Here is a 16,205-nt window from a genome sequence, read left to right on the forward strand (position 1 = left end):
TGACGCAAGGCCGCATTGGCGATAAACAAGTCCAATGCTTCCGCCCGATCATGCGCTCGATGCGTGATCAGGTTTAAACACGGTCACTCGCTGACACACCCCCTCCTCATAGACATCAGGCGAAACAATTGATAAGATTGTGTAGTAATAGCCACAACCACAACACATCGTCCATGCTCCATGAAAGAAACACTTCGAGTTGTTTTTCTAAATAAAATACCGCGCTGTTTTTCTCGAAGCTTCCTCATAATGAAAGAGAAAAAGCTTCTCCTAGGGAGCGAAACGGCGCATGTCAATTGGATAAAAGGGACTGGAAGAAGATAAAAGAAGAAAGACGCAGAAAAATTGCAGATAGTCGAGGGTTGGTTTGTAACCGACGTAAACAACTTGTCGACGGCATGGTCTTCACAGCAGCAGTATTGAAGAATGTGGGAACTGACAGGGTTTGCAATGCTGGGGTTTTTGCGTTCAGGGATCATAAAATTTGTGGTTTACAAGTTGTTGTTGAGGTTTAACGAAAAGTTTTCTGGTGTATGCATAAACTTGGCTGTTAGTTTGTGGTTTGAGTAAATGGTGGTATTTCCGTTGTAGTTGTAGGTTTAACTTTGCAGTCAGAATGTTCTGCATTATTTTTTGATGAATTGCGACAGTCTAGAATCTAGAATGTAGATCATTAAGCAATTAATCGCTTATTTTGTTCGAATTACGGCTTCATTAAAATAGGTTACCGATAGTAGTCTATGTCCAGTGCAGATATTTTTATTTCAAAGCATCATTTACTTAAGATGTTTTAGCCTAACACTTAGAAGCCCAGCATATTATACGTTGGAAGTTTGATTGTGCAGTTACTTGTACACATGTGATTTGTGAAACTAACAAACTAAGACTTTAATTTTGCATATTTTTGCAGAATGTTTGATGTAGCAAAAATTTGTTGCTGGTTTGACCTGTAGAAATTAATTGGTCTCTTAGATTGACACATTAGTAAAAATTGGAGTTAATGCGAAGAATACAAGTCAAATATGGCTGGAAAACGAAATCGTAAAGATAGTGACCGATCTGCTGGCAGTGGATGCAGCTCTGGTGTGCCTCCTGGTGATGATTCTCCTTGTGGAGGTTTGTTTCCGGAGACAGTTTTTGTAATTTTTTATTTAATGGTTGGTTTTAATGTGAATGGAATAGAATTGTTTTGCTCTTGAATGTGTGGGTCATGCAAGCTTCAGTTTGCAGAGTTGTCTGTTCATTGCATTAGAGTGTGAGCATTTTTTTATGTGATTCAAATACCATCGTCGCTAGAATCACAAGAATGCTTAGGCTTAGTGCACGAACTGCCTGTAATTTGCAATTCTATTTAAACAAGTAGTTACTTCAATCTGCCCCAGCTATAAATCATTTTGTCTGCAGGAGCATGTTCAAGCAGTAGCTCGGGATCACTGGGTAGTGACAGTGGGGATACCCTTATGAGAACCTGCTGCTTCCCTATGGGATGCCCTTTTGGGGAAGACGCTGAGGCCCCCGAACATTTGGTGAGTTTTCCCTAAATGCACCTGAATTTTGAAATGTGTGAATGTTGATTGCAGCATTAGGTGCTTTTGGAGACCAAAACAGTCTACATTAAATGTCATTGATTGTCTCAAAATTCCGCGGCTACAGCAGAAAAGTAGCCGCTTTTAAAAGTTCTGGTCTCCTAAATTTTTTAACAGTCGCTAAAGCCAAGCTTTAAAAATGGCCAGTTGCATTGATGAAATGGTAATATATTTTCGCAATTAGGGCGTCGTGATGTTTGTTGACACAACAATTGTGTGAACTGGTTCAACAATTGGCTGAGCTACTTTGTACAGAAGTTGTGACATCAAAATATGCGTTTAGTCCTGTGGGAATGTGTTCTTATTTATATTGTTGTGTATGTAGTATCAATGATAAAGGCACCAAAATTTAACAAGCTTTAAATTTTTCAGATGGTGAAAGTGATATGCACTTACGATGCATGTCCTACAAGCCAGTACATGCATGCAGAGTGCTTCACACACTGGGAGGACGGACTACTAAGCTACCTCCGATCTCACGGTAAGCTTCTTAGATTAGACTTGAAATGAAAGTTAAAACCACACGATTCCACTGAATAACACTTGCAAAAGTGGATTATGATATTACAGTTGGAAATGCAGAAATGAATTCCAAGTTTACATTTGTGAATAGTTAATTGCTGGGTGTGCCTATGGATAAGTGTATGTTGCAATGACTGATTGTCACAGCAAAGCGTCTTATTAAGGCGTTTAAAGTTATTTCTATGCCATATAAGGCAACAAATTTAGCTTGTCTTTGCGGCAATCGAATGGCCTTTAATCGTCTTATTATATTTTTGATATATGTCAGTGGTGGGCACAATAACAAGTGTATGGCGTACGTGGGCGTCGCTCAAGTTTTAAATGGCTACTGGCGTAAAAATTTCTGGGATAATTTATTGGCGTCTTGTAGCTACGTGATCATGTGCACACTGTGCGACGGCTATTGCATCATTCCCAGTAAGCTCGCCGAACAATTAATTATGATGTCATAGAGACGCTGTCGATTCAGGAAGGGAACAGTTTGTTAGCGCAATCTGTGTTCGCTGCGAACGACAAATTCGATAGCAATCAATTACTTTTGTTAATGTGTTCGTGTTGCTTTGATTTTCCCGGAACACGTTGTAGTAACCGAATACCTGTCGTAACGTACAGAACGGCGAGTCCACCAAGTATTACATCATAGTTACGTAATGAGCATCGTGAGATAAGCTAGCTTGGTATGCCGGGCACGTGTCGGGCGTCCAGTTGTAGAATCCGCGATAGTCGTGGCAGGCAACGAAAACGAGTTTAAATTCAACGTATCAGGAAATTTTAACGACATTTTGACGACGGGAGCATCAATTTTCGTTTAAGTAGCTTCGTTGTGAGTGGACCTTTGAAAGGTCAGTATATGTCCGTTGCAATTGCATTCAGAATATATGAGGCATCGTTAAAACTTGTTGTTTCAATCGCGCTTCTGGTTTAAGGCTGGCATCTGAACTTGATTGAACTCGATGTTTTCGACGTCAGCTTAATAGTTTCAAATCTTTTAAAACAAAAGTATTAAGTTTGAGATGAACGCGACCATCGAAATAACCCGTCCACTCTCTAAGACAGTTCCCATTAAAACCGGAGTTCAAATGAGGATAAAACTGGGCGGGATTCAGGAACTTTTAAGTTGATTCCACTCGCGACCTAATCCAAGATGAGCCGACCAACAGGTAACGTCCGACGTCCGTAGATTGAAGCTTCAAAATCTGAACAGTTTGGGCAGTAAAGCTTAGTTACGATGATATGAAGCAGTCTAAAATACTTTCGGTGTTGGAGAATTGGTCGCAAATGCTTATAAGTGAGTCGCGTTGAGTCTCTGTCCACCACTGGTCAGTTGGTGATTGTTTGCACGTCACTTCAGTGGTGAACCCGCGTGGTCCTTGAAGCGAAAAGTTTGTTTCGCAATACCGTTCGTGTTTGTTTCAATCTGAGCTGGATTATGTTGAAATAATTGGCTTCTTAATTGTACCGCGCTTGGCAAACGTTGGCGACCGCTTGTTCGGCGAAGCAATGGCGTTGAAGTGAACACAAAACGATGATGTCATCAATGCTTAATAGGACTTAGTTACGTGTCACATCGTTTAGACATATTCATTCCTACGAACGCGCTACTGTGACTGTTACAGCCAGTAGCGCACTTGCGGTTCGACTCTAATGCAATGGCTAACAGTGGTAATGGCAGCGTCATAGGCTCATGAAGTCATCTTTGATCGATTTTGTTCCAGGTCGGGCACGGAGCTGGTCTGACAAGCAACGACGTCAGAACTTGTGGACAAAGAAAGGCTACGACCTCGCCTACAGAGCGTGCGTGTGCAAGTGTAAGCATGGACACCTTAGGAAAGATCTAGACTGGAACCCACAATCTCCATCTGGTGGTGAGTTAATAGTGATGATTTTTTTTATATTGAGATGTCGATGTAAAAAGTGATCTTCGTTCCGCAGCGTCCGAGCAAGATCTGAACAACAAGAAGAAAAACAGGAAGAAACACAAAGATCTTCCAAGTCTGGGAAGTGGAGTCGGTCTGAACGGGAACTTCAACAGGACCAAGTCCAAACCAATCCCTAACAGGTCAGATCAGGTTGTTTTTAATAGTTCGGCTTCGGCGACTGCTGAGAAATTTTAAGAGACCGCGACTGTCAAAGACCAACTGCTATTTTTCTTCTGTGGTCGCAAAAGTATAAATTTTGAGAGGAATTTTAGACACTGTTCGGGGTCACCAGAAACACTGGGTCGGAGGTTGATTTAAGTTATTTGTTGGATTTTCTCCTTTTTTACCTTGTTGGTGGGGTCATGCCAACTACGTGACAAGAATCGAATCCACGCAATGGTCACGATTGATTGAAGTTTAACAATTTTAATCCCCGAACTCTTAAGAATATGATAAAATTTTGGAATTTTAGGGAAGTTTATTGTCTTGAGCAGTCGGGTGAAATCTCATGAACTAGCCGTCTGTTGACTAAACTGGTTCCATGTCGATTCAACCCACCAGAAATCTTGGCCCGGAAAATTCAACCCAAACACGATTGACATACGTCCTCGGGTTGAATTGTCATGGGTTTAACCATCTTTTGGTTGAGTTGACCGACCACCTACTGAACGTGCTTCTAACTTGCTGCTTTTTTTTCCAGCAAAGACGCCCGCATGCGTCACAGTTCGACAAGTTCCACCCCATCTGTGGATCAAGGATATCTCAGCGCCTCCCCCAACACAACGGAGATGGGTCCCGCCGTGTTTTCGCCCCCTTCCACTCAACGGTCTGTGTTCCCGTTTCACAATTTTCCCCAGTCTCGTACATCAAATGGGTTGCATCTACCATCCACTTCACCCCTGCTCGAAATCCCCGATGACGGGAGTTCCCCACAAAGCCAACTTTCTCCCACATCGATGGATCCTCCGTTCACCTCCCCACTTTCTGGGTTCACACCCCCCACGTCACCCGACGAAGGCCTTGTGCAGAAACCCATGGAGAGGCGCAACAACCAGTTATCTGATGTCTATGAGAACGAGATCCGCCGATTATTTCCCAGTGCGGGGGACGTACCCTCCCACCCCGCCAGTGACATCCAAGCCATGACCACCCTCATTGACAACCTGCGCCGCCGCACTCGCTCCACGCCAGGCCACTCACCCTACAACGAAACCTTCGCCAGCGACCAATACGTAACAAACGGAATGGCCCAACTCAATCTGTGCCCGGATGCCCCCAACACCCCCTACAGTGAGCCCCACCCCCTCACTTACTCTATGAGCTTTCCACCGTCAGCTCCGCGTAATGCAATGACCGCGTTCGGTAACCAGGGCAACCAGAACCTCTCCAGCTTGGGCAACGGAATGACGTCTTCGTACGCTGACATCATCAATCAGGAGCAACGTAACGCGCAGTTGATGCTGGCATTACGTCAGAAGGAGCAGCGAGAGATAGAAAAACGAGAATTGAACAAATACATCTTGAGCATGATGACGTCAGAGGAAAACAAACCGCAGGTAATTTCAGCGACCTATTTCATGTACGATAGCGCAGAAATCTTTCTTATTATGACGTCATTGTCACGCAGGTGATTAAGATCCCGCACGAGAACGGTCGTCAGAGGAGCCACACCGAGATACGGTTGGTGCCGATGCGCTCCACCGCATTCAGCAAAAGATACGACTTCTCGCTCTTCGAGGTAAGATTGACGCAAAGCTCGCTTTCACTGCTTTTTGTTACGTCATCACGACGTCAACGTATTGTGTTCAGGGAGTCTTGTCGCGATCTCACGTCAACCCATACCACATCAAGATGGAGGGCGAAGGCTACGGGAGCGACGATCTTCGCAACTTCATCTTGGCCAGCTTGAGCAAGGCGAAGTGCTCACAGGTGCGCGCTATGACGATGAATTCTAGAACATCTGACCAAAGAGAGTCGACATTCGGCTAATTACGTAATAATTAACGAGAAGTTTACGAAATTTTTTTTCGCAGATGAACTGCGTCATGTGCGGAGTCGACTTGCCGGTTTACGACCATTTCCCGCTGGTCGACGGCACGATGTTCCTCAGCACCGAAAGAAACGAGAGAAGCACCAGGAATTGTTTCAAGGTAATTATGACGTGACAATGTTGCATTGTTGTGCAAGACATTACGTGATCGATTAAGATCTGAGGGCACATCATGTTGGTAGCGTCAATGCAGTAGGTCACGTTGTTTGGATTCGATGCAAATTTTAGAACACGATTTACCGAAATTTCGCTTTTTTGCTGCAATTTGCTGAATATAAATAGCATGTTTTGTGACGCGATAATCGAAGAGTCGTTTTTGCAGATAAAAGTCGACTCGAAGTGCGAATACGTACACGCTGTCTGCATGCGTTGTCTGGAAGGGCTCCACAACATCGTGTGCAGGTTGTGCAATACCAGATGGGAAGGACTGCATCATCAGTTGGGTGAGTTCGATTCCCGGCCAGGTCAGTTTTTCTTTGCTGCATTTTACTGAACAGACTTTCTACTGAACAGGGACCCTGTACATGTACGACATCTTTGCCGCTTCCCCGTGTTGCCAGCATCGACTGTGCTGCAAGCATTGTGGTGGGTACAGTTCATACAATCTGGAATGTTGTGATAACAATCGCGCTAATACATCTTCGAACAATTACAGGAGGGGTCATCGTCAACATCAGGCGCGGTCTCACCTACTTCAGCGACTACAGCAGCCAGAAGACTTGCCCCCATTGTAGCGCGCGTGATTACCACTTCGTCCGTCCCGCCTCTACTTTCCAGCTCATGGGCCTCGTCTTCTCATAAAAAGCTGCTCTTCGTATCTGCATGGTGGCGCTGTTTGCTTATGACGACGTCACATCGAGCTTTGTACATGATCTGCGGCGTCTGTGACGTCGTAATGTTTAACAATAGCGTGTGAAAGTGTAAAAATGCTCTGCGAGGTGCTCACGCTCTTACGTCATTAGTTTTCTTTTCTCTTATGACGTCACCATTTCGTAATTATTTGTAAAGTTCAACGTTTATTACTAAGTTCCGACTGGTCGATTTGTAAAGCTTGGTGTCGCCTACGTCATAATTGTATATCGCGATTTTTAGCGATCATAAAAGCTCGAAGGTGACGTCTATTATTATGTAAATAGATCGGGGCTAAGGTGTTGTATATTCCGCCCTATTGCAGTACATGATGCCTTCTCACCGCTAGATGTCTTTAATGTGCCATGTTATTGTTCGGTCGTTGACATTTATGACATCACAAAACCTTCATCGATTTCTACCTAAACTATTCGTTATAGGAAATGAACTTTAGTGTAATTTTTCTTTACACGGGAGTTAGAATTATGTGAAATGCAGTTTTAGTTCTAGTGATCAAGAGCTTGCTTTGCCGACAAAGAAAAAGTTCGTTTCTGTGCCTTTATTTCATTTCTCGTCTCCGTTAAGTTTCGTTTGTTTTGTTCTTTCGCCCGTTTCTTATTTCAATGTTCGCATTCCGGCTATTTAGTTAAATTTCCACCATTCTAGTATTCAACTTGTTTCAATTGATATAAATCAGTTCCTTATTTTAAACAGTAAATTCGATAGAAATCTTACAATTTTTCGTGACGGTGAAAACAATGATGTCACAACTTACGTCAGAATAGCGTTTATGCTCGTCTTTGCTTGTTGCGTATTATTAGGTAATAATGAAAATATACGAAAGCGTAGACGATGTGGTTTATTGCAATGACCAGTCAGAAAAAATGGAAATTTCTTCCAAAAATTGCAGAATTGGGAAGTTGTTTAGAGCCGATTAGCTGCGCAAGTTGGTGATCAATAACCCCCGATGTCAGGCGGACACAAAGGAGCAAGGAAACAGTCTCATGCGTATACAGTACTGTAGAAAATAGGATACTAACTTTGTCTTGAAATACTTGGCAGCAAGTAGATATTGATGTGTGCAGAAGTGCTTTGGTTCATTGACGACGAATAATAAAGATCGTGGAAAATATGTCAACACCGATATCCATTTTCTGCGGATTGGTCAAATTTAGGCCTAAGATCGTGTGGAAATCTTTAGGCAAAGAAAACTATATAGACGAGCGGTCATTGACTGTAGATTATTATTGCTTCATAAACTTATTGCAGAATAACAAGAAATGTACTAAGAATTTGATAAAACAAGGAAGTTATAACAGTTTAAGTATCTTAAAAAGTCATTAAGTGGATTCAATTATAATGACAAAATGAACAACCCTACTGTTATCTAAGGCTACAAAAGTTTTGCTCGAGTTGAGTATTTCACTTGAGTAAAGTAACGCTACTTTTCCAAAAGTAGAATCCTGGTGGTTTTTTGCTCCAATAAATGAGGAAAATTGTTGCATAGCTGTTACGAAACAAACCGCTTCGCACGATTCTAAAATGCCCCAAGCGCGCCAGCTTGTGGCTAGCAATCGAAAAAAATGTTTACCAAGTTTAAGCTTCAAAGGATATCACAGCAAGCTGGAGCTTTGGAGATGCAAATTTTTTGCCCACTGATAAAGTGCGCAATTTTGAAATTTCATAAGAAGAAGGAGGCAATAAAATATGAGGCTACACGACACGACATAATCATATCACAAATTGCTGGCTATCACCTTTGCTTAACCTCCCTTTCGATGCAAAACTTCATGATGTTCGTTCACAGCAAGCAAGTTTCATGTTGCTACGGACTTTTAATGTTTCTATATGATGTCACAATATCCGCCAAGCGTGTCATAATGAAGGTAGTACCAGCCACAAAATATAGGCAATATTGTAATTACATAACCGCTAAAAGTTACCTTAAATTCTTTCACAATATTATACAGCGAAGAGTGCTCTTTGATATGTGACCATAAGTTGGCAACTTGTGTTTAGAATTTACCGCTTGATGGCGAAAAGGGTAAGTAACATTGCATTGAAAGGCTTTAACTCGCAGCTCAACCTTTGAGTTCTACAGCTCCGTCAAATCTTTGCGCAGAGAGTTTAAGAAAAATGAAAATGTAGCCTACGTCTGCTCATGTGAGACGTTTCTCGAAAATCAAGCCCTGTCTGTGTTTACATCACATAGGCCTATTGTTAACCAATAAAGCGATTCAATTGAGCCGAAATTGTGTTTCATGAACAATGCAATGACATAACCTATAGCACGGTCTTATCACTTGTCTTATGCGCATGAGGTGATTTAGCTTTTGAAGTAACAGGTTATGTGCGCCAAATTTTCTGCGAATGGCTAATTTTGGAAGAGAATGCTGGAATGCAAATATGCAATAGCACGGGCACATTTGGTTTATTTGGACCATATACATCACTATTGGCCGCTGAGCACTAAAACCCATGAGCGGTCAGAATAAAACAGCTGTCATTGGCAACCATTTGCAGTTAACTTCAAACTTTATTTGTCATATTTTAGAATTCATCCACAGCCTTATCTACAAAATATTTGTCAAGTTTTGAAAAATCTATTTTCCTAAAAGTTGAATCTCAGGTTTCATCAATTGCAAATTCTAGAACATGCTTATACAATCGATATCTCATGTTTCCAATCTTTTGTTGAACAGAGTCTGGTCGACGTGGCATAACCCACAGCTTTCTCATCTCTGCCGCAGTGTTAAATGAGGAGTTGATTCAAATTTGGATATGATTAAACTTGAACAGGTTATGTCTTCTTGGACAAATTCATTTTACAAGAAGCAGGAGAGTCAATTGTTGAAATCAAATCGAAAAGAATAGAATGAATGATCTAATGAGACTGTGTGTCTAATGTAACCCACGAAGCCAACACATGTTTCTATGGCATAAAATTTATCATCTTTTCGTTGTGTTATGATTGGTCAAAGCGAAGCAGCAAAGCGAGCGAGGACGTTAGACAAAGCAATATGTTAAGGCGACAACAACAGTTATAACTTTTGTAAAATATTTCGCACATTCTTGATTAAAGTGGATTTGGCACAAATTTTGACAAATGGAACAGAAAATTCAAATAACTCGTTCAACAACTTACAAATTGGATTGCACCAACACGAATCAGTAATTATTTTATGAGGCAATAATCAGTCTAATCTTTAAATCGAGTACGTCATTTGGCTTTGTACGTCTTAATTAGGCTTAGTACGTCACCCGGCCAAGTACGTTATTAGTCATGTACATAACTTTGGCTGTGGGGCTGTTCTTTTAGTCAACTGACTTGAATAGTCCCCTGGTGGTGGTTTTGCAGTAATCCACCGGCTCGGTGGGGCGGCGACAAAGAGCTGCTACGTAGGTCAGTGCTTCTTGGTTTTCTGTTGCTTGTGACGTAATCAGATGATTCGCTTGAAGCCGAGAGCGGTGACGTCGGACTTCGTTTTTCGTCAGATGAATGGCAAGGTGATAGTGACGTCAACCTCCCGGCACTGAATGATGACCTCACAGACTTTGATGGAATTCCCCAATAGGTGTCGCTGTCTTCGGTGGAAGTCCTTTTTCTCTTAGTCGGTGACGTCACTATATCAAAGGTGAGATGTTCAGTTCACATCAAAAACTTTTTAGGAAATTCTAATCTATCAAAATAGAATGAAAATGTTCCACAAATGGTCGCCACTCACCGCTCAGGTCCAACGGCGACGGCGATAATCGCTTCGATGACGCATCTTTCGATAGATGGCGCTCTAGAGTGGGACTTTGCGACGCCACGAAACGATTTGGTTCCACTTGAAAGTAACGCGTGTGTGGCCTCATAATTGCGGCTTGTGTGACGTCACTAAACGCCGTTGTTGTTGTCTGAGTTGAGTGGAGTTCGCTTTCCTTCTGGAATCTGGACACGTCATTGGAGTTCTGGAAAGATGAATACGTCACATTCGGTACTTTCCCATTAAAGTTTTATTCAAAGCGGATTAGAACTCACCTTAATTGGTTGGATCGCTGTCTGTCGCGAAAATGCGCTCAACATTTCCTCATCCCGCGGATGAATACGCACAGCAAGACTTCTTATACCATCTCCCATCTGCTCCAAGACTACTTTCGTTTTCTCGCGCTCGATTTCCAGCTTTTCTCGTGCTTCCCTTTCACGCGCATGCGCAGTACGACTTTCGGCAAGGTCTCGCTCCAAAACTTTGATTCTTTTCTCCGCTTCATCGAGTCTCATACGCGATGTCGACCTCTGATGTAATAATCGTTATTAGAACAAAATAACCTGTCAGAAACATCGACACCGATTAAGCAGAATCGATCACGATTTGATGACGTCGGTGTTTACGCACCTCCGGTTGTTCCGACGAATTTTGCCCGAGTAGCAATTTCAAGCTTGCCAAAACTTCTTCTAATTCTGCCGCTTTACGATGCAGCATGAAAGGCTGGAATAAAACGACAACGTTTCGTTAATTGCGTTTCAGAGTTGGGCGTGAACTTAACTATCATATTAAAACCACTTTTGCTGGCTTTGATCTTAATGAGCCCATACCAGGTTCGAAAGTGGGAATTCCCTATCTCAACGGCAATAACAATTAAAAACGCGACTGGGTAATAAACATAACACTACACAGCGGTCAGGCGTCTTGGTTTAATTAAATCGGCTTAAGGCGTTAATCAACTGTTTTCAAGTCTCGGAATTCGAGCACTTACGTTGTGGCCTATGTCGTCTGTCCCTTCGGCTAGTTTAGACAGCCTATGCCGGATAACGTCTTCCTTTTCTAACTTGACGCTCTCCAGCGATTTCTTGGCGTTGACCTTTACAAGAACAAACACAGGTCTTAGCTTAGTCTGACAACACGGGGTTTTCCAACATGAATTTACTATGTTAGTATTTGCAGCGACCTTTTACAAGATTTCAATTCGGCGAAAATCCGGTTAAGCAGCATATTGCGCATATGAATCATCTCACGCATGCACTGGCCAAATCATCGTAACAACTCACCTGTTCAAGTGATACGTTTCTGGATAATGCGAAAGCTATATCCGCCTCTTTTCTTTGCCCCGGTGCCAGTGCTTGACCAGCAAGTGTGAGTTGTTGTCGGAAAGCTTCAAAACACGGAGCAGCAGCTGTCAAAAGTTGCGGAATGGTGGAAGGCGGAAAAGTGAAGGGCGTTGGAAAAGGAGGAAGTAACGGATAAGCGGAATGTCCGACGGAAGTTGCCGCTGTATCTAGAGGAACCGGATTAGGACGGGAAAGGTGCATCGTTGATAGGACTGGAGAGATTGACGATTTCAACGGTATCTGCGCGGGAGGACTGAACCAAAATCGCGGCGAAGATAATGCCTGCGCCTCGAGCAATTGCGGCGATGTTTTTCCAGCATAGCCTGCAGTCTAACATCACAATATGGAGAATCAACGAAAATGGCGCCATGAGACAAAGTTTTTTTAGTAAGCCTTGCTGATTACAAGAAGTGACTCAATAAAAGTTATAGCGTCTTTATGGACAAACAATAGAAGCTTTATGTTGCACATAATGCTGCTAATTTTATCACTTCCAATTGCAGCACGATCGTCAACTTACGTCGATTGAGCTGTTTCTTCTCTGAGCGGAAATCGGCTTGGTCCAGTTTTCTCCGTTCACCTCAAAAGCTCCGCTCTTAAATATTTGACCTTGACCAACTTCGCCAAAGCCGTGACCGTGGTCCGGTTCCTGACTTTGACTCCTTTTGTATAATCTTCGTCGAATTTGGGAGGCTGCAGAAAATCCAAATCAATTTTGATCATTTCTACAGAAAATTTCTGGTTTTGGCACAACAAAATATATTTGGAATTTTAGAAAAGCAAATATTCAAATGTTTTTATTTTCCGTCATTACTTAATCGCTAGACTTTTCAATCGCTTGAATGAAGTAATTTATGATAATTTTGTTTCAAGTAGATTGCGCTAATCACCATAATTTGCCATAACACTTTTAATGTTAAACACATCGATATTGGCCTAAGTACTTTAATAAGGTTAAAACAGACTTAATGAAAATCAAGTTGGAAGTATTTTGAAGATGTTCATTTTTTTCAAGTAGGATATGTATTGAGTCGAGATTACATACGTGTAACTATAACTGTATACATACATAGCAGCTACATAGTTTAGATAAAGAAAAAGTTAAATCAAAAACTCATCTTTGCAGTTAAGTTACGCGTACAACGAAACACCAACAACATTTGTGTCGCTCCTCTTACCTTTGTGTACGGGCGGAAGGAGCTGATAGACCCTGTAAGGTTCACTGATGTCCAACCTGCTGCGATCGGGCAATTCTCGAATGTCTGGCATCTTGTTGAGCGCACAACGGAGCCTTGTCTTCCAAACAATCGGTTCCGGTTTATCGACCCCTTCCCTGTATCTTCCGCTGTGTTTCGCCCACGCCTGCATAAAACAAATTTGTTGTTTTCTGTGAAAAGTGATAAAAGTCGGATTTTGGTTTTTCGCGGAAAAAGATTTGTCGAAAGCGATACAAAATGGCGACGTTTTTAGGCCGACTGGAAATTTGGGCTGTACAATTATTTCAGCCTACAAATTGTTTCGAAATTGTTTAGAAAGTTAATTTAGATCTTCTTCTGTTTAATTTGCAAAATTTAAAAAAAATTTTATCTCTTTGTGGAGGAAAATAATTGAAAGACAATTTTTTTAAAATATTTGCTTTTTTTATAAAGAATGCAACAGATTAAAGAATAAACGAAAGAATGGTTAAATATTAACAAACAAGCACCACTAAAAAGTGCTTTGTGATGTCATAAAGTAAACTAACCATAAAAATCTTTGAATCCTCCTCTAAGTTGTAATCTTGTCTTCCCGCGTGTTTCCATGGCATCCGAAATATCGTTTTCTCATCGTTCTCCCACCTCAGGCCTGGAATCGTCTCACTAAGCAGACACAAAGTGAGATTTTGTATAAACAGCTTATTATGGATGATTTTACTTTTGCTTTCAAGCTCCTTTGTCTCCGACGTTTGCTTTGTTTACAACAATAAGAACGTTCTTTTACTGGTAAATTCTAAGCTATACGGTTGTGTTCCTGTTTTTAACAACATTTCAGATGCTTCATGGACAGAAGCGTCACTTTAAGTTCGATTTGATTTTAACGTGAGGAACATTTGATTTTCTGTTAACATGCTTGCTACGCTTTGGTATATTTCTTGGCACATACTTTTCTTTGTTATTCGCTCTATGGGTTCGATTTACTACTTGAAATTTTCTACAAAAAACATCAAATTTTTCTCACCTGTGTATCATCTTAATCAGCCAAGTTCTTAGCCTGTCTCGGTACTCCGGTGCAAAATTGTCGCTTTCTGAAGAGTTAAGTTCGTTGCTTTTGGCATCCATTATAGTGTATACACCTATACTGGTTATAACCTACAATCTAAAGCAGAAAGACTGATTGGTTACTATGCTATACTCTAACATCTTTTTTTAACAAACAAACAGCACAGTAGCTAAAGAGAAATAAATGCTTACAGCACCCATGGTTTAACCTGAACACCGTAAAAACACTTCTGCTAAGTGAAGTTCTCCGAAAACATTTATCAACTATTAAAGGCGGGAAAAAAGCCACTGAAACCGCGAGCGTACTCTGCCAAACTGGAAAATTTGGTTAAATATTTTTCCTGTTAATCTGTATTGGATGCAAAGGAAAATTAAGCCACTTCGCGCGTCGTATCTCTTGTTACCATCGGCTACCGGCGAATCTGAAGCGTAAATTCTCCCGCCGTCGTCTATATGATTGGCCACCGCAGCTAAATATGGGTTGTGCTGAACGTAAGTCTATGTTCAAGGTTGCAATCCCAAATGTCAAGGCTAACGTAGGCTTTGTGTATATTTAGAATAGAAGATTTTTGAGTGGGATATCGTTTGGCAAAACAATAAAAATTTAGCAGGTAAAGCAACTCTAAGAATGGAAAACGTTTTCAAATCAAACGGCTTTTCAGTCCAATTTGTTGCAATTTTAATTAATTTGGTGAAAAACATTGCATTAAAATTATATCATCATCGTTCGGTTTTATGTTAAACAATTGAACATTTACTTTGTTTAAGCTGTAGTAATTAATGTAGAAATATGGCCTTAGGATAATTAAAATCAAGCTAGTAGTTTTATTTATATAAATAAATAGTAATCTTCAAGTATGAAACGAAAATTAAAAAATTACAAAAATTACATTATAGTCTACGTACTTCTCCAAGAAGTACGTAGACTATAATGTAGATGGAGCATACAGCATAAAACAATATGAGACAACACCTGCCATGGCTGTTCCAATGCGTAGGCGTATAACGCGCAAAGAATTTGAAAGTGAAGGTTAAAAAATGACATTTGATTTGATCGAAACTTTTCTCCAAAGCTGCTCAGCAAAATTCATTTCTTTAAGAACTAAGCTTCGATTGTCACGCGAAGCGCGTACAAAGCGTCACGATTCGTGCGTAGAAAACATATCAGGTGGTTAAAAATACGCAACATGGCCAGAAGCAACGATTTTGACATTGTTTCGATAAAGTGCAAGAGATATTTTAAACTGGCAACGAGATTTCCTGATAGAAAGAGGTTCGATTTTTAGTTTTGCGCCAAAAACAAGGTGCAAAGTTCTTTTTCTAAGCGTCATGAATTTAGTAAAAATATCTCAACAGTAACCCGGCTGCCTGGATTATGGATTTTGTAAATGTTGCAAACCACTTACTGGTATTTAGCCTTGAACTTTGGCTTAATCGACTTTGATTTATTTTGCTATATCACGTTATAAGAAGCTTATAAGCAGATTCTGACATCTTTGCTATATCAAATCTAATTTTAACAATTTTTTAGCTTAAAAGTAATCTTTTACTTAAAATAAAAAATCGTTTGCTAGACCAGATATGGGCAGCACTAACATACTAGAATACCGCGGTTTTTCGCGCTTTCGTTTTCGCAAATCAGTTTCCTTGTTTGTAGCGAAGCCGCGAGGTCGCAAAAGCCGATTTAAGCGATTAAGCGAAAAAAGCGATTTCTGTGAAAAATTCCTCCACCACATTTTGCAAAACATAATTTGAGGCTAACTTTCTCACTTTCTGTTGCGAAACGTATGAAATTTTGGTTTTTCCGATAAATGTTTTTGCCGACTTTGCAACAGAAGGAGATTTACAAAGTGTGCGAAGGCATCACCAAAAATTAAGAGCTTTGACATTTTAAATGTCGCTTTTGTCGTGTGTTTCTATAATCCGCTA

General features: G+C 41.0%; 2 protein-coding genes across 2 annotated transcripts; one reads left to right on the forward strand and one right to left on the reverse strand.

Annotated features, from left to right (window-relative positions):
- Window positions 1–891: 891 nt before the first annotated feature.
- On the forward strand, window positions 892–7,779 carry LOC143464700 (headcase protein homolog). The gene is made up of 12 exons (XM_076962631.1): window positions 892–1,116; window positions 1,405–1,526; window positions 1,959–2,067; window positions 3,824–3,973; window positions 4,041–4,167; window positions 4,728–5,583; window positions 5,655–5,765; window positions 5,837–5,956; window positions 6,061–6,177; window positions 6,400–6,520; window positions 6,591–6,662; window positions 6,733–7,779. Exons 1-12 carry the CDS (start codon window positions 1,023–1,025, stop codon window positions 6,876–6,878), a joined length of 2,145 nt encoding a protein of 714 aa, XP_076818746.1. The 5' UTR covers window positions 892–1,022; the 3' UTR covers window positions 6,879–7,779.
- A 1,660-nt stretch (window positions 7,780–9,439) lies between these two features.
- LOC143465900 (uncharacterized) lies at window positions 9,440–14,394 on the reverse strand. The gene is made up of 10 exons (XM_076964422.1): window positions 14,236–14,394; window positions 13,763–13,877; window positions 13,197–13,380; window positions 12,539–12,711; window positions 11,959–12,348; window positions 11,667–11,771; window positions 11,306–11,398; window positions 10,951–11,205; window positions 10,652–10,880; window positions 9,440–10,550 (listed from the first exon to the last, which is right to left on the reverse strand). The coding sequence occupies exons 1-10, from the start codon at window positions 14,334–14,336 to the stop codon at window positions 10,246–10,248; spliced, it is 1,950 nt and encodes a 649-aa protein (XP_076820537.1). The 5' UTR covers window positions 14,337–14,394; the 3' UTR covers window positions 9,440–10,245.
- Window positions 14,395–16,205: the final 1,811 nt, after the last annotated feature.

This window comes from Clavelina lepadiformis, chromosome 7 (assembly GCF_947623445.1).
Source record: "Clavelina lepadiformis chromosome 7, kaClaLepa1.1, whole genome shotgun sequence".
In the NCBI taxonomy this organism is placed as follows: Eukaryota; Metazoa; Chordata; class Ascidiacea; order Aplousobranchia; family Clavelinidae; genus Clavelina; species Clavelina lepadiformis.